At 45.5% G+C, this 26,158-nt stretch overlaps 1 protein-coding gene across 7 annotated transcripts in view; it reads right to left on the bottom strand.

Moving 5' to 3' along the window:
- The window catches only part of ABLIM1 (actin binding LIM protein 1), a 204,194-nt gene that overhangs the window by 82,597 nt on the left and 95,439 nt on the right, over positions 1–26,158 (bottom strand). For all 7 annotated transcript variants that reach the window (XM_022568691.3, XM_022568693.3, XM_022568692.3 and 4 more), the window contains 2 exons: positions 18,698–18,824; positions 17,059–17,152 (listed from right to left, as the gene is read on the bottom strand). In XM_022568691.3, coding sequence (XP_022424399.2) covers positions 17,059–17,152; positions 18,698–18,824 — 221 coding nt within the window. The remainder of the gene's footprint in view (positions 1–17,058; positions 17,153–18,697; positions 18,825–26,158) is intronic.

A 26,158-nucleotide genomic window follows, 5' to 3' on the forward strand; every position in this document is an offset into this window, starting at 1 on the left:
GCTTTAAATATAAGAGCATAAGTTTAATATCTGGACCTCAGGAAGAAAAATTTATAAAGCTCTCCCCTCCAAATTTTACAACCCGCAGAACCACTATTCCTATATCCTTAAAAGATTTCCCTGGTAGTCTTTCAAACATTAAAGGCTGCTTGGATGGGGAATGAATTTGTCCTTTTGAAAAAAATACACAGAATAGACTATGTGGACAGGACACAGGTGGTAGACATGCGAACTTCTTGCAGACAAAGCTCCCGGGTGGTCTTTGTATGGGAATCACTGACATCCACTTGTTTATTCATCAACTACTGAGCAGCCAGCATCCAGAGTCACTGTGCTACATCCTGGTGATAAAATGGACCTAAAATACTTATGTTTTCTGCATTCATAGGTCTTAGATCTAGTAAACGAGGGAGTGGATTCTCAAATGAGGAAATGCTTCTAAGAGAGCACAAGGTGTCGGATACATAGGTACCTCCAAGTAGAGGTAAACGGAAGATGTGCTTTGTAATGAGTCACAGAAAACACCATGGGCCATTCCAACCCATCACCAAGAATGACTCCAACAAGTAGAGGTGTTTCCTGATATGCTCAGCCAATGTCAGGCACCACCCCTAACCGAGCTGGGCCTGAGGAGGGTTCCCTCCCCAGAGCAGCCTGTGGCCACTCCTTGCAACATACCATGGTGCTCAGCACATCATATCATGTTCTTGGAGAAATGCCAAGAACATGTAATACATATAGTCTGTATATCAGATCGTTGTTTTAATAAGATTATGAATGTATACTTATAAAATTTAAAGCTATAATTAGAACATAGGTCCACCAAGAAAAGTAGAACTAAGCAAAATTGGCTATTTCCAATGTTTTGTTCCAGAATTTGTTACGATTTCATTTTGTAATCTGTTAACCTCTGACAGCAAACACACAACAGCATATGCTAAAGGTGTAAGAAAACTTTTAAACGGAAAAAGTTCCAGCCATTGACTTTTTTGATATCTGTGCATTGGAAAAAGGCTGTGACTATTTTATTTCATTGACAAAATGAGACCCAACTCTCAATCAGAAAGTCTGAGACTTACTGGTGCAGAGGGGGAAAGGAAAAAAGAAATGAAAGCACTTAGCTACAGGTTCCAGAAGAAAAACCAAATAGGTGTGCCCAGATTTACACACAAGGCACACCTATTTTTTACACCTTATAAAACGTGCTATAATACGAGATGCTTTTTTTAAAAAAAAATAGTGCATTTCTGGGATGCACTTAAGATAGGATTCCTTTCAGAGAAGTTTGATTAGGCACTGCATCAAATAAGGCCCACAAAGGACCAGGAGGGGAGAGGCCAGGGGCAGAAGAATGTATATGCAGAAGAGTGCTTAACCCCTGCTCCACGACCTCCCCGACCCAGCCCTCCCAGTAGGTCTCAAAAGTGGTTACTTAATAGGAGTGGTTCTCAACTGGGGGCTGATTTTGCCCCGCAGGGAACATTTGGCAATGGCTGGAGATGTTTTTAGTTGTTGAGTTGGGCAGGGAATTGCTACTGTCATCTAGTGGGTGGGTACCAGGGATGCTGCTAAACACAGGACAGTTCCCCACAGCAAAGAATCACCCCATCCAAAATGCCAGTCGTGCTGAGGCTGAGAAACCTGGTCTACAGGAGGCAAAACCATGATCATCCCTCTACAGACTTGGGGTGTAAGTGCTGAGTATTTTGGACTTTTCCGTCCTTTTAAATTAGCTATTATTTAGTTGGAGGGAAAAACCTGCAGACCTCTGTTGTCATGATATGATAGCCCCTGACCCAGTTGGATAAGCCACAGATGCAGGGGTTAAACTCACCGACACATGAAAATGCAGAAGGAACACACTTGAAAACACGAGGTCGAAACGTGCATTGAAAGCTTATTTCAAAGAGGCTGAGCCAGGCCTCACATTTAGTCTTAAAAACCCTTCTCAAAAGTAAATTATATCAAGGAGCTGTGGCAAATTCACCTTTTCTGTAAGTACATCATGACTCAACAAGCCTTTTGATCCATTATAGAATGGCAACAATATTTTAGTTATTTTCACTTACTTGTCAGAACCTGTTTGGATAATCTAAATAACTTCACATCCTCTTAACATACCTCCTGAGACTGTCTCAGAGAAAACAGGCTCAATTTTCTTTTAAATCCCCAGTCCCAGTTAAGGGATAGATGAAGCTGTTATGGCAACCCCACACCAGCTGACTTTTAGGCTAGACTCACTTTTTCTTTTTTTTAACCTTTCCCAAATCATAAATCTATTTCTTTCATGGTTGAGATGATTTTTCTTGTCTCATTCCTTCTTCAGTGCTAGCACAGCATGCTTTAAAATTTTTTCTCAAAAATAAACTTTGGAGCATGGTTTGATTAATAACTAGGTTTTCAGAAAACCTGTTTGCATTAGAAAGGCAAGAATCTCTAGATTTCTTACATTTCCTGCCCAAAGATGGTAAAGAGAGGGCACAGTCAGGCTCTTTCAACCTGTAGCTGTAAGACAATATGAATAATACACAAATGTTTTGCTTCCCCATATTCATTCACGGGAAACTTCTTAAAGGAAAAATCCTCACATCTATAGTAACAGATCAATTGAGTCAATTCCCCTCGCCCCTTTTACCACCAGACCCCCCAAACAGGGTTAAGTTCTTTCATCTCAAACATAAATTCCGCAGAGCTTTACAACCACAGACAAAACAAAACAAAACAATCTAGAAACCACACTCTCCTTTCAATCTTGGGGGTAGCAGTCTGAAAAAACACACTCTTTAAAAGGTCAATAAACTATTACTCTCAGTCAAATAACCTGCCTTTCCTGCTCTTTACTACTATATGCATGGAAAAAAAACCTCCGTAGTTCATTTGTATCATAAGAAAAGCAAAAAGTTTAAGTGAAATGTCCTTCAGGCCAAAGCAAGTGGCTTCTGTCGCCAGGATCCAGCATACCACATCTGGAGGACCCTGGGGGTCTCCAATGTCGCCAAGGAAGCGGGGAATTTCACGTCTGCTCTGCAAAGCCAAGGACACCTCCAGCAACGTCGCTTTACCTTAATCCAGGGCTCCTTTTCTTCTGCTTCGGTTCCTGGTTTTGCTGAGCAGGGAACTCTGGACTTCAAACTCACAACACGGCAAAGAGGCTTGTAAACGCCAGACCTCAGCCCGACAGACCGGGGCTCCCCGCCCGCCGGGGGGACGCGAGCGGGCTCCTCTCTGAAGCAAGGCTAACGAAATGCACGTCTCTCCAGAGACACACACCGGAAAAAAGAACAGACTGGGGCAGGCGTTCCCACCCTCCCTCTCCCCACTGCATTTACTAGTTAAACACACCAGCAACCACTAACGGGCCAGTCCATGTTTCTGAAAAAGGAGGGGGGTATGTTTTCTTTCTTTCTTTTTTTTTTAACTGCAGGTGGGGAAAGTACCATTTCTTCACATTCACCCACGCTTGTCTGCACCATTAATCTGACAGCGATTGTCCCCGGGGGCAGAGGCTTGCACTGAAACCAGTGTCTTATGCTTTTTAATTTCTTTCTTCGATTTGGGATGAAGGAAAGGTACACGACTGAGCATAGAGATGAAATAGCCTCCTCTCCTAAGTCACTGCATTGGAGGCACACTTTATGGCATCCTTTCTGTAGGTGTAATAAAACACAGTGCAACTTGATTTTGGTTTCCACTCGTTGTTCAGAATTTTCATATTTCAGAATGTTTGTATTGAGATAAATGGGATCCCCCCAAAACTTCACTTATGAAGCTTCCATGTTTCACACTGTTGGTACATTTTGTATTGTGTCCTTTTACTGCAGTAAAAAAATTACTAGTTACCTACATTCCAGGCACTTTACACACCTTACCCCACTGTCCACTAAACTGTCCTGCAGAAATGCCAGATGAAGCCGCCACAGAAGGCAAAGCCACAGGCTCTGCGTATTTATGAACAGACGGAGCCAGAAACCTTCTACCGTGGTGCTAGCACAGCCCCTTTTATGTAGCCCTCCCTTAGAACTAGGGCAAGATTCCGTTACGACTCCTGTCATTTTTAACAAGACTAAAGTGATTTAGGGAAATTTTTCATGGAGATTATTTGCTCGTAAAGATCAGCTAATACATAAAAAGACCTTTGTGTGTGTGTGTAATCTCTCTAGGTTGGTTTGGAAGCAATCCCAAACATTGCTGAAGAAATGTAAGGATTTTAGCAATAGAACAGTGCTTCTAAAGTGAAGAGGAATCTACTGGATTACACATTATAATAATTACAGGGGGTTAGCTAAACTTCTAGTGCACTATCCTTCCAAGGAGTCAAAAGCCCCCATGAATGTGCTTTCACCACACCCTTTTAGGGACAGTTTCTCTAAGTGTGATCTGTAGCCCCCTGGCCCTACCAGAATCACCCAGAGCAGGGTGGCATGTTAACATGCAGATTCCTGGCCCCAGCCTGGACCCCTAGAATCTCTGGATGAGGTCTGGTAATCTATACTTTAAATGAGATATCCAGGTGATCCTAGAACTTTGCCTCTTGTTTGGGACATTAGTAGGCAGTCCACTGTTTGTCAGAGGAGTGAAAGTGTCCCTCCTTACAAAGGAAAAAGGGAAATTCAACCATGCTCCCAGGCACAGGGCTAGAAGTACAGGAGCATAAGATCTGGGATCACTGCCCCCCAGACTTAATCATCCTCTTCTACTCTCCCATATTTGGAGTTATCAGCTCCTCTTTCAGATTTTATTTCTATATTACCTCTATATCTTCTAGGATGGAGAGAAAGAGGATGGCTCATCTTTAAATTTGCCAAGCATATTTCCAAATGAAAAGAGCCCCAAATCACCACCAGACAGAGTCAAGAGTTTCAAGAAACCTGCCTAGTTGGGCAGCCCTTAGTGAGCAATAACGAGATGCCTTTCCTGTCGACCTGCCTTCTCTACATTCATGTGCATGTGATTACGGGAAAGAAAGTGAAGAATAAAGAATCAAAGGATGGGCTTAGGGATCTGTTTGAGGTGATGGAAATGTTCTAAAATTGGACTGTGATGATGGTTGCACAACTCTGTAAATTTACTAAGGATTATTAAATCACACAGTTAACCAGGGTGAACTGTAAGGTATGCAAATAAAGATGTTACTAATCAAAGGGGCAGGTGGTGAACATCTGTTCCAAAGGGACTCAGTCTATATCAAGGAGCTGATATTGGAGCTCTCACAGTCCGTAGAAGCTAAGAGCCCTCTCCATCAACATCCTAGATACTGAGGAACGCCCCATCTAGGCAAATGTACTGGGCATTATACAGAACAATTAAACAGAAAGCACAAATCCTCCAGGAGTTTATACTTAACAGACCACACTCAGGTGGATGTGATAACAGACATTAACAGACAGGAAAAAGACACGTGGGCATTTATTTCCCACGTGAGGGAAAGGAACCAGTAATTAGTAAGTAGGGTGGTGAGGAATTTATGCCCAAAGAGTATGTGAAGGCCATGACAAAAATTCATAATGGGAAAAACAATCATTCATCAACAAATCTTTATTTAGCAGCTGCTAGATGCCTTGTAAAAAGTATTGTAAAAGAAAATACTTGCTGGAATAATGATAGATTGAATTTATGCGCATGTGGATGTCTAAAGTTAAGTGATTTACGAAAATTTCAAAAGAAAGCATCAACGTGCTTTGTACGTGTTGATGACTATTAACTTGTACATCTGAAATAATCACATATTTAACTACATCAGAGAGTAAATCGGTGGGGGTGAGCCTGACTCCTTCATTCAGATAGGAAGTTATGAGCTCACTCAATGTACTGGGCTTTTACAAAATCTTTTTCTTCATTTATAAAGGAAGAAAATGGAAAAAACATTCTTGAAGCATTGTATGTCAGGCCCTGTCCCAGATGACTCATTTATAATCCGATTTAAGCCTTTAAAAGGTAAAGATTATCCATATTTTACAAATGAGGCTGCTGAGGCTCAGAGAGTTTAAGCAACTTGCTACCCATTGCTCAGCTCTAAGTGTAGGTACTATAATCAAATTCTGGTGTGTCTGGCTGTGTCAGTTCTTTCTACTAACCACTCTTCCCTCTCCCACCTTACCTAAGGCCAGTTCAAGCTCCAAAATTCCTGATTCTGTCTATGTTTCCAAGATGCCTGCCTGCAGCTTTGAGTTTTGCTGCAGGGCCATGAAAATAGATGGTTTATAAACAGTTTTCATTTGCAAGGCCACTCCAAAGTGTCCTTTAGGGAAAGGGATTACTGAAGCAGTTCATTTTCTCTGGGCTGGACGAGTACCAGCCCTGACCGTCAATCCTCCTGGCAAACTCTAGGCAGGTCCATCTGCTGGAATTGGCATTACATCCCTCACAAGGTGGGAAGCCATGAGGTGCAGGAAGCAAGCACGTTCAGGTGGAAAACAAAAGAGGAGGAAGCCTGTTCCTAGTAAGATAGGTAGCAGGGCAGCATCACTGCCTGAGGCCAAGGGGACCAAATGCGCCCATCTCCCCTGGAGCAGTCATCATCTCCTGGGCCTCGCGGAAAATTTCACATCCTCACCTAGAGAAAGTTGTGCTCAGAATAGAAGTTGTCCTGGTGACCTGCGGATGGTGCCACGTTTCAATGTCTACCCCCAAGTTGCACACTTGCTACAAGGGGCTAAGTGGACAAAAACATAAGGCCAAAATACAGCCGATGTAGCTCGAGACACCACCTTTTGTCTCAGCCATCAGGAACCCAGAAGCTAGAGAAGATTTCTTGAGACCAAAGGGCTGCCCTAATGCCCACTGGAGGTACAGCCCAGATTTAAGGAGAAAGGCTGGATCTGGGTGTACAGAGCCCTTTGCCTCTCTCACCATCCACCAGATGGGCCAATCCAAGAGGGTGGCGGGCATTTTCTAATATGGATGAACTTTCAGATGGAGAAATGGATCCAGGTGAACACACAAAAGCCAATTAACCTCAAAATTAAATTAAAATTATGCTAGTCAGCAATGGAAAATATATTTTTCTTCATTTTTAAAGTTTACAACCTACTTACAAGAATGACTTGAAGTGGAAAACAGCACATTATAAGCACGCAATTAAATCAAACAGTCAAACGGAAACCAAAGAAACAAAGTTGGAAAAAAGTGACCTAAGACGTCAGTCACAAGGGCAAATGGAGACAAATTTCTCACTCTCACCTGCCTGTACCTACCCATTCCTCAAGATCCAAAGCTGACTTCTAAGAATTGACAAGAATCTCTTTTCAACCCCAGGGCATTTGTTGTGTGTGCATCTCACTTGGCCCTCACACAACTGTGCGGCCCCAGTTATCTTTTGTGTACTGAGATACACTGTCAAAGATTGAACTCTTTTGCTGCTCCACCAAGAAATGGTCATGACAATTACCTTGAAATTCACTGAAGGTCACCTCTGCATGGCAGGTGAGGCACCTTGGAATCGATCCCTTAGAAGAAGGGGTATAATCATCCCTTTCTGGGTTATAGTGGTGAAGGACACATGAACAGAGCCAAGGATGGGAGCACGTGGGGAACAGGAGGAAGGGAAAGGATGGATGCTTTGGGTCCATGAGAATGCAGACACATGAGCCTTCTGAGGCTCACATAGTGTTGGGTCCTGGAGAGGAGAAAGGACAACTCTGAGGGGCCATCACTTCTGTGCTCAGAACAGTGGCCAGACCAGAGACCCATCCCTTCACTGTACTTGTTGGTCACGTGTCTTCGCAGGCGGCCTCTCGGCTGTTGGGTCCTAGCTACTTCCAAAGTTCAATACCATCACTGAGAATCACCCTCAGACTGAAGACGCTGCAACAGCTTTGGGTACTCGTGAGCTCTGGGCGTCCCTGGGACGCTACAGGGGGTGTAATTTTGGACTCGGACACCCTATTACTTTTAGAAATGCACGCCTCATCTATCTGAGAAGAAGTCCTAAATCTCACACCTTCTTCTGTGGCCCCCAGTGCTGGGCCATAAGCACATGCTCAGTACTTCTTGCTAATTTCTCTGGAAGAGTCACATTACCCCACTTGGTTCAGCTGTCACCCCACTGCCACATTGCACCAGCAAGAAGCTAAGCTCTCTGAAGTAGAATAACACTGAAAGACAAAACATCTTTTTTAACTTAAAATACAAAGTCTTTTCAGAATGTCATTTCCAGAGAAGAAAGCCCTTCCGTTTGTGCTGGCAGAAATGGGTGCTTTTTAAAAATAAATATCGAATCTTTACTGCCTGTGAACAGTCTTCTGCTACCCTGGCAACACATTTCCTCTTATCATTAATGTAGGACAAAGTGGATAATTTTGGGTGAATCAGATAGATTTCCTCCAATCATTTATCATGTCAACGTGCTTCTTATGCTCTACTGGGCCAACTCCTGATCTATTCATGATGGAGGGGACAAATATTAGCACTAAGTTATTCTTTGCAAATAAGACGTTGCAACCAACACCACTGAGATATACTCCACATGCCATAAAATTCACCCTTCTAAAAAAAGGGTACCATTCAGTAGTTTTTAGTATATTCACAGACTTGTGCAACCATCATCACTATCTAATTCAAGAACATTTCATCACCCCCCAAAGAAACTCCATACCCATTAACAGTCATTTCCCTCACCCCCACAGACACTGGAAAACACCAATAGACTTTCTGTCTCTACAGATTTGCCTATTGTAGGAATCATATAATAGGTGGTCTTTTGTGACTAGCTTCTTTCACTTAGCATAATATATTCAAGGTTCATCCATGCTGTAGCAGGTATCAGGGCCTTACTCCTTTTTACTGCTGAATAATATTCCATTGTATGGATAGCGCACATCTTGCTTAACTCATATTTAAGATGAGGCCATTTTTGCAGTTTATCGTTAAGCTGTATTTTAAATGAGGAAAGGTGACCGGTGTCCCTATATTGGAACTGCCTCCCAGGCTCTTCTTGACTCTCCATTGAGCTTTGGGGAGTCCTAGACCAGAGCTCGGTGAAGAAAGCATGCTCCCTCACTTGAGACGGCACCATCCATCAACAGTATTCTCCACGGGCCATGCCAGGTGCCCCTGTGGAGCCTCCAGCTGAGTAAAGGAGACAAGGGAGAATGAGGCATGACGGTGTGGAAATACAACAGACTCTAGGAGCAGGGTCCCTGACCTTCGGTGACATTTTACATGGGTAAAAAGGAACCCAAACAAGCAGCAAATGTTTACTGTCCTGAAAATAGATACAACAGGGCCACTAATGAGGTACTTTCCCCATTTCACCAGGAATGGTAAATTTTGGTCCTTCTGTAAGTTATTTTGGGAGGCAAATTAATTACTTGTTTTCTGCAATGATTATTGCCAGATAGATCACGGAGCAGCATGTGTGTACGTGTGTGTTCCTGTCTTCTGAGAACTGAGAGACCTGGCTTCTAATTGGGCTCTGTTGCCAATCAGCCCCCGGGTCTCTGGTGCTCAGCAGCCTCATCTGTAGACGGAGGTCAGGAGTAGCTGCTTTCATCACTTCACAGGCCTGTTGTGAGGATCAAATATTCATGAGGTCATTTGTAAATGTTAAGTATATCATACAAAAGCAGGCTATTGTGGTGGTTCACCGTCCACTGGGGCAGAGACCATCTCAACCAAGACTACAAACATTACTCGATTCTTCTCCTTTCCCTCATCCTCAAATATATTTGGGTCCACAGTTAAGTGGAAGGAGGCATGAATTCCTGGGAGTGCAGTGAGAATGAGAAGAATGAAATTATTTTTCTGCACGAACACAGCTTATTAGTCTTGCTTGCATTTATATGACATACACAGAACAAGAAAGGGGGGACTTCACCATTCAGTCTGTCTTTGCAAATTACATCTTCAATGGTGACAGAAAGATTATCTGCCATGCAAGTGCCCTGGGACAGCCTATGTTCCCTCTCACTAGGTAACAGTTTAGCCCAGAACAAGATCTACTCATTGCTTGTGGCTGTTAGAGCAGAACATGCTTAAAATCCCTACAGCAAAAGAAGGAAGGGGACAAGGGCCTCCAATTTATAACATGAATTAGTTTCGCAGGAACATCATAAACATTTGTCCTTGGGCTTTATGAAAAAGGAGTTGTAATCAAAAAGTAAAAACAAAACAAGGTAAAACAAAACAAAGCCAACGGTTTTAATCCCTCGGAGAATCAAGGAAGGGATTTGCTGACTCATGCTGTGATTCCATTTCCTACACTGCAGGGGTAGAGCAGGAGGGGTCTAAAGCCAGTCTAAGTCCTGTCTTTTCATCCAAGGCTTCCAAGTTCATAGATAAAAACAGGACAGTGTTGCCATAGGTAATGAATGGAATGGCACTAGGAGGCTGGAGGACTGGCCCTGGGCCACATTTGAGGGTCTCTCTCTTACATCGCGAGGCATTCAAATTATAACAGACCCTGTCATACATTCTTCCCAGGAGAGCACAGGTGGCACAGTAAACACCCCACCACAGAAAGACATGGGCTACCAGCCCTTCTGGAAAGACAGGAGGATTGATTTCCTGGGTGTGGCGACCTGAGGAAGGCCAGGGAAAGACTAGGAGCCCCGCCCTCCACTGGGAGGAATGCAGACACACCACGGGCCTTTGTCTCTGGGGCCAGAGCACACAGGAGGCTGGGCACACAGCCGGCCAGGTGCCTGCTGAGGGCGGCACTGTCTGCAGAGCCAGCCAACCCTAAGAGCCCTGGTCTTTTTTGTTTGTTTGTTTCTTCAACTTTTATACTCATGTTGTTATTTTTTTTACATCTTTATTGGAGTATAATTGCTCTACAATGGTGTGTTAGTTTCTGCTTTATAACAAAGTGAATCAGTTATACATATACATATGTTCCCACATCTCTTCCCTCTTGCGGCTCCCTCCCTCCCACCCTCCCTGTCCCACCCCTCTAGGTGGTCACAAGGCACCGAGCTGATCTCCCTGTGCTATGTGGCTGCTTCCCACTAGCTCTCTATTTTACCGTTTGGTAGAGAGCCCTGGTCTTGAAGGAATCCGGGAGTGCTCGGTGAACACTGAGCTCCCTGGGGGAAGGGAGTTGTGCAAGAGAACAGACTAAGAGAAGTCAAGTCCAGCCTTGGTCTGCAGATGGAACAGCCCAGGACAGGGAAGGGGGCTGACATGGGACGGGCCCTTTTCCTTTACCCTCCAGACTTCTGTGTCTAGTTTGACATTGGCTTTTTTTTTTTTTTTTTTTTTTTTTCTGTACTGCATTCATTTTGCAACTATTTTATTGTTGCTTTCTTTCTTGGGAAAGTTGGAAAGTAACAAACTGAACCCAGGAAAGGAAGTTTGTTGGAGTCAGAGATCTCCTGGGACCATCCACCAAAGATGGAAGGAAATTCATACCAAAGGGATGTCCCCAACATGTACTGACATCTGTGACCTAAGTCTGAAGTCTCACATCATGTCCTGTTACCACTAAGCTGCTAAAGCAGAAGGGAGCAGGGTAGGGGGAGGGAAGGGAAGTAAGTACCAAGAGCAGGAAGGCTGCTTCCGAGAAGAGTTTAGAGGTGGAGATGGAGATAGAAGGCTACTGGCAAACTCCAGTGTCTCACACGAATCTGCTTCTGGACTTCTTAGTTAGGAGGGAGGTTGTAAACATCTTCAGAATGCTCCTGAATTTCTAGGTTAATTAGCATAAGCTCTAAAATATGTGCCACTTATAGCAAGATGTCTCTCAAAAACAAAACTGGGGCTTCCCTGATGGCGCAGTGGTTGAGAGTCTGCCTGCCAATGCAGGGGACACGGGTTCATGCCCTGGTCCGGGAAGATCCCACATGCCGCGGAGCGGCTGGGCCCGTGAGCCATGGCTGCTGGGCCTGCGCATCCGGAGCCTGTGCTCTGCAACGGGAAAGGCCACAACAGTGAGAGGCCCGCGTACCGCAAAAAAACCCCCAAAAAACTGAAAGCAAGCTAATGACAAATAAAACTACAATCCGAGTGTATGCCATATGCTGAGTGTTATAGGCCAGTTTCCAGAAATCTCTCCAGAAAAAAAAGAACTGCTGGCTCTGACCCCTTAGGTCTAAGACATGAGAATTACAGAACTCAGATCCTTAGAACCAAAGTAACTTTAGGAGTCAAGTGGTCCAAGTCTTGGATTTACATATATATTTTTAATGCTTGTATTTAAAGAAAAAATTGAGGCTCAAAGAAATTGAGTGAGTTGCCCAAGGTCACAAGCTGTGAGTTCCAGATCCAAGAGTAAATCCCTGATTTCCTGTCCCCTGGAGCCCTTTTCATTAAGACACATGAAGCTCTCCTCCCCACTCCCTCAAGCCAATGTAATGGGTAGAGTTTATGATATTAAGGAATAACGGAGAGAGAAGTTTAGAACAGGGTAGAGTTTCAGAGGTTACATGCCACTCCTTTTTACCTGTGAAATGAAGATAGTCTCAAAGAGGCTAAATGATCTGTCCAAAATTACTCAGGAATCAGTGACATAGCTGAGCCTGGAGCTTCTTGATCACTGTCTGGGACCCTTCTCCTTCTCAAAGCTCCCTCCAGTGTCTGGTGGTATCTCAGGTAAAACCACACCCAGAGAAGTGGGCTTAGGACACCTCCGATGCTTAGCAAGGGTTCAATTAAAACCACACCAGAGCTCCGGCCTTCACCAGGATGATACTTGTGTAATCTCCCAGGTTTACTGGACTGGTGGCCCCCCCAAAGATATATCCACATCAAATCTCTGGAACCTGTGAATGTTTGGAAAAAGGGTCTTTACAGATGTAATTAAGCTAAGGATCTTGAGAGGAGGGAATCATCCTGAATGATCCAGGGGGACCTCAAATCCAATGACAAGTGACCTTCTAAAAGAAAGGCAGAGGGAGGTTTGACACAGAGAGGAGAGGACACAGAGGGGAAGGCTCTGTGGAGATGGAGACAGGGATGAGGGTTATGTAGCCACCGCCACTAGGAGCTGGAAGAGGCAGGGAAGGATCCTCCCCTAGCCTTTGGAGGGAGCACAGCCCCTGCCAGCACCTCAGTTTGGGACTTCTGGCCTCCAGAACAGTGAGATAATAATTTTCTGCGGTTTTAAGCCACCACTGTTACAAAAGACACAGGGAACTAATAATACATTTATAATCTCTATGGATAAAATCAATAAGAAACATAACCAAAAGAAATCAAAGATCACAGAATGGATAGGCAAACTGTGGTACATCCATACAATGGAATATTATTCAGCCTGAAAAAGGAAGGAAATACTGTCACATGCTGCAACATGGATGAACCTCGAGGACATTATACTAAGTGAAATAAGCCCATCAGTGGAAAACACAAATACTGGATGATTCCACCTATATGAGATACTCAGAGTAGTCAAATTCATAGAGACAGAAGGTAGAGTGGTCACCGCCAAGGACTGTGGGGAGAGGGGAATGGGGAGTTACTGTTTAATAAGAACAGATTTCAAAGTCATAAAACGTTATGGAGATGGATGGTGGTGATGGTTGCACAACGTTAGCAATCTATGTGATACTCTGAACTATACACTTAAAAATGGTTAAGATGGTACATTTTATGTTATGTGGATTTTACCATAATTTTAAAAACAGAAAAAAAAACAACTAAACCCCAAAAAGCAAGGATTACAGTATTTACAACAAATCCAGAATCATCACGCTTTACCTACAGTGCGTCAGAGAATAAAAGGCAGAGGGAGGAGGGCAGAGTTTTGTGCTGGGAACCCAGCCAGGTTGACCCACGAGCTGTCACACGTCAGCTGCTCACTGTACAGGACATTTTTCTAGATCACACACCCATCTGAGGGGGATGGCACACCCACTGGGTGGGTCTTGAATCTGCCCGGAACCCCACTGCAACCTGCTCCCAGAAGCCCCACCTCTGCGGGTCTGTGTGGAAAGCGTCCCAGGCTTCGTCCTCATCAATGGCCCTCACGGAGGCCTGAAGCCAGTTGGGTGAGGGGCCCTCGCAGCCCCTGCAAACACTGCAATACTCGGGTCTCCAGGGAGAAACCAGAGTGAGCAGACGTGTCTTCAAAACAGCATGCTCTTGCATCTAGTTCTACTGTAGAGATTCCTTCCTACAGCTGTTGAACTAAATCTGAAGATAATCAACACCCCTCACCAGCCCTTCTGCCTCCCCAACTCTTTTGGGGTATCACAGTCCCACATTTGGCCTGAGGAGACAGCTGCTTCCATCCACGTTGTCTACAAATGTGGTGCTCAAGCTGGGGGCTGCGTTCACTGTCTTCCCGCCTCTCTTGCTATAGCTAAACATCTTGGAAATAAGTTCTGGTGTTTTAGTTATTTGTTTATTCTTGAATTAGAATCGACATACAATATTCTGTTAGTTTTAGGAGTACAACATAGTGATTCGGTATTTTTACACATGGTTCATCACAGTAAGTCTACATTCCATCTTGTTTTAAAATGAAATTTCCTAATTGCTCCCAACTCTACAGGTTTATTTCAGACCTGTGCAGCAGATCAAACTTGGGAAGCCAAGGAAATGCTGTAAGGGCCCACTCAGGGCTCCTCGCTCTGTGGAGGGACAAGGGGCACATTCAGAGGACAGGCGAGGACTACTGTACTTTGTGTCTTGGGATGAGACGGCTGGACTTTAAGCTACCCCCTGGATGGGTCACATGCATCTTCTCCGATAGCTTTCCTAGGGATGTGCATCACCCTGGGCCCCAAACCCAGCCTTGAAGTATCCTTGGGCTGCCAACAAAAGCCTTACTGGAAAGGCCATGAAAACTCCTCCTCGCCCCCCAGCTGTGTGTGTGTGTGGTGGTGGGCATCTACTTCTCAGGTGTCACTCCAGCTAGTGCCACCACTGTTTGGTGTCCAAAGCTCTCCAAACTGGCCTCCCTGTCTCCACCATTTCTTTCTTTCTTTTTTTTTTTTTTTTTTTTTTTTGCGGTACGCGGGCCTCTCACTGCCGTGGCCTCTCCCGTTGTGGAGCCCAGGCTCTGGACGCGCAGGTCCAGTGGCCACGGCTCACGGGCCCAGCCGCTCCGTGGCATGTGGGATCTTCCTGGACCGGGGCACGAACCCGCGTCCCCTGCATCGGCAGGCGGACTCCCAACCACTGCGCCACCAGGGAAGCCCTCCACCATTTCTTTTTAAAATTGAGGTGAAATTCACATAACATAAAATTAACCATTTTAAAGGGAACAATTCCGCGACGTTTAGGACATTCACAAGGTTGTGCAACCACCATCTCTATCTAGTTCCAAGACATTTTCATCGCCCCGAGGGGGTACCAATAAGCAGACACTCCCCATCCCCCGTGCCTACCCCCAAGTCCGGGCAACCACCAATCTGCTTCCTCTCCCTATGGATCGATCTCCTCTGGATATTTCATCTAAATGGAAGCATACAGTGTGTGTGGTCGTTCATGACCGGCTTCTACCACTTGGCATAATGTTTTCAAGGTTCATGCATGTTGTAGCCTGTGTCAGAACTCCTTCCTTGGAAAGGCTGAACGATATTCCATTGTCTATATAAACTATATTGTGTTTATCCGTCCATCCATGGACTCGTGGGCTGTTTTCCCTTCTGCCTGGTGGGAGCAGAGCTGCCGTGAACATGGGGGCACACGCATGCATTTGGGGACACCCACCTATTCTTCACACAACAGTCTGATCCAGCCACATGACACTCTAGCCACAATCACTTCAACGCTTCGCACCACTCTTAGGGTAAAGCCAAACTCCTGAATGTGACTTTTGAGGTCCTCATGCTCGGGCCCCTCCCATTCCTCCAGCATCATCTCTCTCAGCCGTGCTCCTGCCCAAATGACTTTGTTTCTTGGGTGTGCTGTGCTTGTGCTTGCCTCTGAGCCTCTGCCATTGCTGTTCCTTCTTCCTGAACACCCTTCCCCTGAGTCAGAGGCAACCACTGTTCCTTCTTCCTGAAACACCCTTCCCCTGAGTCAGAGGCAACCGCTTAGACAACACGCACTTCCTTATCTCCCAAATCCAATTAGCTGGACGAGGTCTCAGCACAGAGCCAACGTCAGCCCCCCTCTGCACTTCACGGACAGGAAGGCATTGCAGAGCTTGCTGTGGGATTAGGAAGGCTACCCCGAACTTGGTGAAATCCCACAGAAGCTGCCCAGTGACACCCTGGGGGACTCTCGGATTCAGTCCTGGGTCCCTGAAACATAGCCTGTTGGGAAGTTTGAATGAGGTGAAGTGGATTCAGTGCCCTGGTGTCTGCTGAAGCCATGTGACAAGTTGTTCAGCTACCTTCCAAGGACTCCACCAGGCGTCCTGACTCAGTGCTCAGTGCACATTCTCCGCCCTGAGACGCGGGACGGGTGTGAGGCAATCTCTGCTTTTTCCATGGGAGTGTGTTAACACCCCACAGGCCTATGAGAAGCCAGGCAGTGACTCTCTGACCTCTGACCTCATGTCCACAGGTGGCCCCGGCCCAGGAGGAGCTCGGCTCAGCCCAGAGGCAGAAGCTGGTGGGGCCGCTGCTGAGAAAGCAGGAACCAAGCTCCCTGGTGCGAGGCAGTCACACCTGAACTTGACAGCCTTCGGCTCAGCCTGGACCACAGGGCGTTCTGGGTCACACAGGATGTGGTTTTCTAAGGGTGGGGAAGTCTACGCCCTCACCTCTAATGACTCTTTCTTCTCTTAGCTTCAATTTGGAGCCTCTGCTCCGTGAGTCTGTACACTCCCACGTATACACACAAGAGCGCACACACGGACATGCGGGCACACATACGCACAGGTGTACCACCCACACACATGGCTCTAGCACGCTCTTCATTTCCTCTTTTCTAACTTCTAAACAAAAGAACAGTTTAATATAACCTTTCCTACTACATAATTCCTAACAGACTCTTTTTCATTCTTTTTCTCCCTCAAATTCCCCATCCTTCCAATTTCCACACGAGCACTCAGTACGCACTGCCTGAGAAGACAGTACCACACAGTAGTTCTCTAAGCGACTCGTCATCTACAACTACCTCCACATGTGAGAAAAAGATGGAAAAAAATGGAAAAAGAGACCCCCGTGTATTTTCCAGGGCCTTGCGGAAGATGACGGTAGCTTCGAGGGAAGCCCATCTGTCACTTACCTCCAGGACCTTGCCAGTGATAAACTGGTGGCAGGCTTCACATTTCACCCCGAAGAGACCCTGGTAGTCCTTTTCGCAATACGGAGCGCCATCCCTGCAGGACAGAGAGCGTCAGCTCCCGAGAAGGCCGAGGGCAGGAAAGACACCCAGACCCATTTCTCTCCGCCCTCCTGCACAGAACGGTAGCAGAAGCTGTTTCTCTCCCACCCAGCACTCACATGTCTGGAGACCTGGTCAGACAGGGTCAAAGCCCACAAAACCAAATGATCCAGAGAGAACGCTGAGGTTCTCCAAGCCGCGTGGAAATAACAGCCAAATGGTTATGGCTGCTGATTCCTGGACTGCCTCAGACCTAACTAGCAAAAACCTGGAGTCTCTCTCTCTTGCAGCACCAGGCCAGATGGGCTTCAGCTGTGGTCCCAGGGTCCCTCTTCCTCAACCCCCACCAGCTCACTGACTCATATGCGTCCCAACAGCATGGAGACGCCATCCCCTTAGCCCTCAGGGGCCCTAGGGGTCCAGGTCCTCTCATTCAGCCTCCTGCAACCTCCTTCATTTCCCTCAGGACACAGTGAAGAATACCATGTTCTATGTGTGCCATCATATGGAAGAGTTAAAACGTGCCACTTCAGACAGCCCAGTTACCTAGCGTTGCACAGCCGTCAGTGTTAGAGGCCAAACATTTCTCTCTTCTTACTTTGGCTGTGCATCAGAATCACCTGTGCAGTTTCTCCCTTTCTAATACTGGTGTTTGCTTCGCCCCAGACACGCAGAATTGGATTTCTAGGGGGTGGGGCCTAAGCTACTTCTTTTGTTTGTTTCACTATATTCAGGAGTTAAATTCATTAAAATTTTTTTGAATAGGTGCTGGTTGGGGACCATTTTTTAAAGTGGATGGGGGAAAATTTTCCCTCACTGCCAGGGGACCCTCCCCCCGCTCCATACTCATTCTTCCCTCCTTAATTTTTTTTTTTTTTTTTTGGCCTGGTTGCACGGCATGTGGAATCTTAATTCCCTGACCAGGGATCAAACCCCGTGCCCACTGCAGTGGAAGTGCGGAGTCTTAACCACTGGACCACCGAGGAAGTCCCTCCTCCTTAATTTAAAAGGTAACCACTGTTAACTAGTTTTTGCAGGTTACAGTAAACAAAAACAAAAACTTCACCTGCTCTATTATCTACACCAGCATCTGACTCTAATGAACCTATTCCCTGGTGGTCCTAATGGGCTCTGTGCTTAGACCCTGAGTGTTTTTTTTTTTTTGGGGGGGGGTGTCTACAAATATGTCTGAGACCTGGAAGGAGGGTAAAGGTTTACTAGTTCCAAATAGGAAAAAAATATTAGCAAAATTACTAAATGCTTAATTGGTTACAACATACAGCCTATCCTTATGTCAGCTTCATTAATTGTTACATTAGGCAATGATGAATATTTCATTAAACTTATAGTAGGCAACAACAGAAGAATAAAATTCTCTTCAAAAGTTTTATAGCAAAAAGTTCATATTGATTGTGGGATGTGAATGTCTTTCATTATGTCTGATGGGATGGGGTGGAGTCCAGGAGAGCAGGGCCTACAGAGGGGCCCAACACGGCCCCATCCCCGCTGAAAGGATCCACGCCCCAGGCCCCAGTCTTACTTGCTGATGTACTCCCCGGTGAGGACTTTGCCGCAGGACTTGCATTTAAAGCAACCCAAGTGCCACTGCTTTTCCAGGGCCAGGAGCGCCTGCCCGTTCTTGATATCTCGCCCGCAGCCAGCACAATCTGGAAAAAAGCAGCCACCAGTGGTTACTCCACGTTTGTTTTGCTAAATCCAAGCATGCAGGCCTGCTCTGAACCCCAGTGTGCACCCATCACACACTCAATAAATATTTACTTAAGCACAATTTCATTCCGCGTTTGCTCCCTGCACGAAACCTTCCCCAGCGGACTCGCAGGCCCCATCCTCACACAGGATGGGAATGTCATAAACCTCCGTGGATCCAAGGGCATGGATGTCCTTCATCAATTTATTTCCTTGGGGGTGATGTAACTACCCTCTGAGCTCCAGCTGGCCCAGAGAATATTTAATTATAGTGTCTTGGCTGTGATTTTAAGAAAGCTCTCATCGGCCTATATTAATTGAGGGCACATGTGAGTAGCTAAGCATACCATGCTGGATGCCTCTCAAACACTATGTATGGGACTCTTGGAAGGCTGCCCGTTAAGTCTCATTTTTGTAAACAGGACTCTACTTCCTTATCAGCCTAAACCAGACTTTCGAAGATTTGTGATCGTCAATTCAATGGCTTTTAATTCCTTAGCCTTCATTTCTCCCTGACAGGCTCCTGTGAAGCAGATAGAGGAGAAAGTGTTTCTTCATGGTAGTGAGTGTGGACCCTGCAATGAGACGACCTGGTTCTGAACCCCAGCTCATGTCGGCTAGCCACGTGACCCAGGCTGGTTCTCGCCTTTTCTAAGTCTTGGTTTCCTCATATGAAAGCCAGGATGCTATTAGTGCCTGTCTCAAGTTCTCTGATGAGGAATCAATGAAATAAAGGACTTAGAGCTCTATAAACATTTGCTATTATTACAACTGCCCTTATTCTCATTATTAAAAACATAGTCGTTAGGGAAATGGAATATTTAAGAGAACCCAGAAGAATGTACAGGCGTACCCCATTTTATCGTGTTTCACTTTATGGTGCTTCAAATACAATGCAAATTGAAGGTTTGTGGCAACCTTACCTCAATCAAGTCTACTGGCGCCATCTTTTCAAAAACATTTGCTCACTTTGTGTCTCTGTGTCATTTTGGTAGTTCTCCCAATTCTCCAAACTTTTTCATTATTATTGTGTTTGTTATGGTGATCTGTGATCAGTGATCTTTGATATTCCTGCTAAGTCTCGCTGAAGGCTCAGATGATGGTTAGCATTTTTCAGCAATAAGGTACTTTCTAATTCAGGTATGTACATCGCTTTTTTACACATCATGTTTTGCACACTTAACAGACTCCAGAATGATGTAAATATAACTTCCATATGCACTGGGGAACCAAAAAAAATTCATGTGACTCATTTTATTGCTGTGTTTGCTTTATTGTGGTGGTCTAGAACTGATCCCACCGAATAGGCAGTATCTCCGAGGTCGGCCTGTAAATTGGTACAACCTTTCTGTAAAGCAATTTCTGTAAAATCAACGTACCTGAGAAAGTGAAAGAAAGCACTGTTGGCACGTTGCTCATGATGTCCCCAACTGATCATAAAAAACACTCACGGAATAAAGAAATGTGCAGACAAGGCCTCTTGGTACACAAAATGATTACACACACCCCATTTCTGACCACATCTGTGACTGCTGCTCCTGTACTAAGAATGACATTTCTAGCCTAACTTGATTTCTCTCTCCTTCTAAAAAAACTCCCCTAACAGTACCCGGCACAAGCCCAAATCCTATAAAAAGTTCCTCTAAATGTCATCCAGAGAGAGCTCACAATTCTTCTTGTTGTCTCCCTTGCTGTGGTTTGTTAAGTACACTTGACTTTTTTTTTATTGACTACAGGTGTGCTTCTGGTGACCTCTGGTCAGTGGGTATTTACATAACCTTTATATTCAGCAATATCATGTCTAAGATTTTATTCTACAAGTAAACTTGCAAAAGAACGTGCATGTGAATGTATGTCTATCCCCTGAAGAATATATATTCATCCTCTACCGCATTTTTGTAACAATAAAACTGAAAATAGCCGATGTGGACATTAATGAGAAAATGGTTACACTGATTACAGGATGGTCAGTAATGGAACACTACATGCCATTGAAACGAAGGAGGTAGATTTGTGTGCTGACGTGGAGAGATGTCCAAAATAGATGGAGTAAAAAAAAAGGAAGCTGTAAAACACTATGCATAACAGAAGCTCTTTTTTTTTTTTTTTTTTTTTGCGGTACGCGGGCCTCTCACTGTCGTGGCCTCTCCCGTTGCGGAGCACAGGCTCCGAACGCGCAGGCCTAGCGGCCATGGCTCACGGGCCCAGCCGCTCCGCGGCACGTGGTATCTTCCCGGACCGGGGCACGAACCCGTGTCCCCTGCATCGGCAGGCGGACTCTCAACCACTGCGCCACCAGGGAAGCCCCATAAGCTCATATTTTTTTATCAGGAGAATGTAAAAAATTGCTGAGCAAAATATTTATAAAGTTAAAAGTATATCTGCAATACAAGTTATGAATATTGCAGATTAGAATTTCTTTAAGTATAGCCCATTATAAGCTGAGTGTGTATTATACGGTCACAAAGCGTTACAGATTTTTTTAAGAGCTGGGGTTTATACGATCCCCAGCAATTCACCAAGTCTTTCAAAGGGGACCACTCATCTGGTAGTTTACTATAAAGATAAAAATGGGAGGCCACGATATTTGCTCATAAATACAATTTTTAAAGGTCAGGAGCACAGTATGGATTTAAGATGAATTGGCAGGTTTTAATCCAAGCGAACTGAATATTTTCTTCATTCTTCTGATTAGATTATGCCCACTAGGTGGCAATAAGGATTTAAAATAACACGGAAGATGCTGGTTGATAGAATTTTTAAAGCAGAAAATAAACTTTAGAGATGGGTTTTCAATTCTATAACTGAAGACAGTCAGGCTCAAGAAGGTCAGTGGAGCTGTTTGGTATCTCCCCTGCATAGCACTGGGGTTGAGGGAGATCAAAGGTGTGGGGATGGCGAGAGGGCTGGCTTTAGGATTAGGAAGACTTGGGCACTAACTCGGAAAACTTATTCTCTCTGACCCCTCATTTCTTCATCTGGGAAATGCTGACCCACTTCTCAGGTTGCTGCGAGGAAGAAGAGAAACTCTGCGTCGTGAAGTGCTTCGTATAACACTTAGAATGCTTGGTACCTGTTGGGCGCTCCACATGGGGAGCGCCAAGGAAAGGGCACTCCCCTTTCCTTGGTAGGGGCTGAAGGGACTAGAAACCAGGTTTCTTGATTCTGTCTTGCGGTTTTTATAAGCACATTCATGCCCAGATACCTCAGAGCTCTGACAGCAGCTGAGACAATTTGAGTGCAATAATGACCTCTCTGATCCTTCTGCACTGAGGGCTTTGGTGAACCAGGCATTGTGTGAGCGTTTTATAGACATGGCATATACTCTTCAGTAGTTGTTTTTCACAATCTTTATTATCCCTCACAGTCATGGAGTCAAAGTGCCTTGCAGTCTGGAAGCCTCTGACCTCACAGGTGGTGTCCTGAACCTCTCAGATCCTCCATGCCCTGTACTGTTCCACGGACGGCACACATTCTACAACTGACCTTGATTATGTTTCATGAAGAAGCATTCACTGAGTGTGACCACCTAGAGCCAGCCAGCTGGTGAAACTGGGCTAGAAGTAGAGGTTGGGGATGAGGCTCCTTCATCCCAAACCTTAAGACATAAATCAAGCAAATCAGCAAAGATGGCCTCCTGGAAAGTAGGATACTGGCCCAGCTGATTCAAAGTATTCCAGTGTATTCCACAGAGGTTACCCATTCGTTTCTCTCTGGACAAAACTTTATACTCTCCTTAAGCCTGATGTCATGCTGGGGAAAGTAGAAAAGATGCTGAGATAAAAAGATTTGTGCTGATGGTTTGTGTCTCCTATGCTCATTCCAGTTAAGCTCTTTTATAAAGAACAAAATGTCCTCGTCTCTATCTTCATGTTTTTCAGCTGTTGAGAAAATTGTTTCCACATCACTGAAGCAGCTGCTGGTAAATATAGAAAGCTGGTGATTGGCACTGGAATTACTGCCAAAGTCAGAAATAGGTGAATATGGAGCAGCATCAAGGAAATCAAACCCTCTAGCAACTCGCTGGTCTTCTGTCAGGGATACACAACGACCAAATGTGAAAACAGAAGCAAGCTGCAACAGCCTTAAACACTCTGCCCCCAAGCCTTTCATTCTTGGCACCAGGAGCCAAGAGAAAAGCAGGGATTTGGCTACTTATGTCCAAGTTAAACTAATATCCATGTACACACCTGGTTCCATATTTATATCATTTTGTTCAAAGTTAATAAATATCCTTGAGGATAGGGATCCTGTCTGTCTCCTTTAACCTCTCTCTTTTTTTTTTTTCTTTTTTGGCATAGGGCCATGGACACCTGGGCTTCTAAAGTACTTAAGTTGAAGAAGGTGACAAATGGCTCTCTGGAAGGAAACCTGTGTTCTCACGATGCTAAGAAAGATGTCATCACTTGGGCTGCCTTTAAGGTCCTGTCAGCCTGGAGCCTGGATACCTGTGTTCCTTTTTTTTTTTTTTTGCGGTACGCGGGCCTCTAGCTGTTGTGGCCTCTACCGTTGCAGAGCACAGGCTCCGGACGCGCAGGCTCAGCGGCCATGGCTCATGGGCCCAGCCGCTCCGCGACATGTGGGATCTTCCCGGACTGGGGCACGAACCCTTGTCCCCTGCATCGGCAGGCAGACCCTCAACCACTGCGCCACCAGGGAAGCCTCCTATGTTCCTTTTAAGAATGATTTCTGCCTTCCTAGAATTTCCCATTTGGGAAGAGTAAGAGCCAAAAAGATGTCTTACTCTGTGAAGATGATTTTCTGGAACAGAAGGCTGCGGAACGGAGCTACAGAAGAGGGAACTACGTGGTAACTGAATTCCCAATCACCCCTGCCTTCCCAGGCTTCTGTCATGCCTAGAACCATGAGTGGAGGTGGAAGCTGCCATTCCCAGTAGCCACCCATCTGCGACCAAAGCTTCTAGAATATGGAATGGGACATTTCCTAGTGTCCTGAAATTTTGGGCTATGTATCATCTTAGAGCTGAAAACAATGATGATAAATTTTCCGTCTTCCAGAGCAGGTTGCTAGGAATATCCTTGCCGGATTTACCAAAAGATAGTAGAATCTACCTGATGACTCTCAACGCCTACTGCCTCCCTACCTCTGAAATCAGAAATTCACAAAGGCATAGAGGAGAGTGGGCAGGGAGCTGTCCACACAGCAGGAATGGGGTGTTCCCTCCCCTCTGCTGTGAGAAGGATCAGAGGACCCTGGGAGAGCGGGGGGACCAGCCCCCCACTCCCCACCTATATGTTTACTGAGTGGGGATGCTCAGGCTCTGGTGCTCCTGTGGATCCATGAGAAGCTTGATGTTAAGAGCTCTTGGGACAAATTGACTGGACTGTCCTGGAGCTTGGTAGCGTTCATGAACAAAAAGTCTGGAGCCTGCTAAGTCTGGAAGATTTGGAAGGCAGGAAGCCGGCTGGAGCCCCTCCTCTTGATGGCAGGCTAAGGAGAAGACAGAAGTAGGAGAGGTGTGTATGGCCACCATTTGGCTCACCGGGGATGCACTTGTGTCCTGTGGCTGGTACCCACGCCCAAGCATCTTGAATGAACCCACCTGAGAAAGCTGCCTGCCAGGCATTAGTAAGAGCTTATGAGGAGCAGACCTGAGGCTGGGGAGGATGGAGGGGGTTTGTTGAAACAGGTTAGCCAGAAACTGCACACTTTTGTCAAGGAACTCAAAATGGGTCCTATTAAAAATTCTCCCTAGGGCTTCCATGGTGGCGCAGTGGTTGGGGGTCTGCCTGCTGATGCAGGGGACGCGGGTTCGTGCCCCGGTCCGGGAAGATCCCACATGTCGCGGAGCGGCTGGGCCCGTGAGCCATGGCCGCTGAGCCTGCGCGTCCGGAGCCTGTGCTCCACAGCGGGAGAGGCCACAATAGTGAGAGGCCCGCGTACCGCAAAAAAAAAAAAAAGAAACTCTAGTTGTCATCAACCGAGATTAGCACGTAAGTTCATGGCTATACATGTGTATGAAAAATAGACACGAAATCATTTCAGATATAGGGTTTTTGTTTGTTTGTTTCTGTTTCAAGACACTTCACTTACTATATACTGTTGAGTCTTTCACACTGAACTCATAACCAACAGCACTATAACTCATACCTGAAGGAAGCTTTTGTCGCACACATATTTTCTCCATAAGACACCTCACCGCCTTCTGGGAACGAACAGTAGCGAGCCGGGTGTTTTGTTGTTGTTAATTTAAATCTACTATGGATGCATGTTATATATACCTTTTGCATGTTGAATGTACACATTCTTAGAAAGGAACAATGTGTCTGAGACACCACTCCATGTCAAAAACTGCACATCATTAGTCATCAACTTTGAGTTTTCCTCATTCTAGCCTAGGAGATGTGGCAGAAGGAAAGAAAAAATTTTTAAAAAGCCTACAAGATCTGTCCCAGACACATCTATTTCAGCAGAAAGAAGACACACCAGGCAAACAAAGCAACAAATACTGAAAACAGACATAGGTTGTTATTAATAGAAAGTCGAATAAGATTTTGGAGACCCTATAAAATATTCAAGTGGTGTCCTTTTAATAGACTGTTAACTAGAGGCACTTTATCCCTGGCCACGTGTCAATACAAGGAGCTTTAAGGAAAACAAACAAACAAAACCCCCCAATTTAAGTTCCAGGGTTTGGCTAACTTGAATCCTGAATTTAATGACATCATATCTTGTCATTCAACGTCTCCCACAGGATGTGGATTTCCCATGACCTCGTGTAATAAAATGGTGAGTGTAGAATACCGGAGAACAGCTGTTCTACCCAAAAAGAGAGAAAGTGGAGACAAGAGAAGTGTGACCTGAACATGGGTCAGATTCTGTGAGGTCAACAAGCTGCCTTTGACACAAGCTTTCAACACATCTGATCAGTCTCTGGCACGTGGATTCCTCTGTGTGCATAACTGTGGGAGGCACGTAGTGGCTGCCCACCCTAGACAGGACAGATGTTTTCAGTTTGCTAAGGTTCGCATCCCTCCCTAGGGTCTAAATGTCCACTGCCACCTGTTTTCACGCTTGAACTGAGCATATGCACCTATGTTACCAGCCTGGCCCTTTTTTGTAGCCCCTTGAATCTGTAACCCATCAATTTAAAAAAATCCAGACATTCCCTACGCTATTTTTTTTTTTTTTTTTTTTTTGCGGTACGCGGGCCTCTCACTGCTATGGCCTCTCCCGTTGCGGAGCACAGGCTCTGGACGCGCAGGCTCAGCGGCTGTGGCTCACGGGCCCAGCCGCTCCGCGGCACATGGGATCTTCCCGGACCGGGGCACAA

The sequence above is a fragment of the Delphinapterus leucas genome, chromosome 16 (genome assembly GCF_059928025.1).
Source record: "Delphinapterus leucas isolate spDelLeu-1000000601 "Yukka" chromosome 16, BTC_Dleu_Yukka2, whole genome shotgun sequence".
NCBI classification, from domain to species: domain Eukaryota; kingdom Metazoa; phylum Chordata; class Mammalia; order Artiodactyla; family Monodontidae; genus Delphinapterus; species Delphinapterus leucas.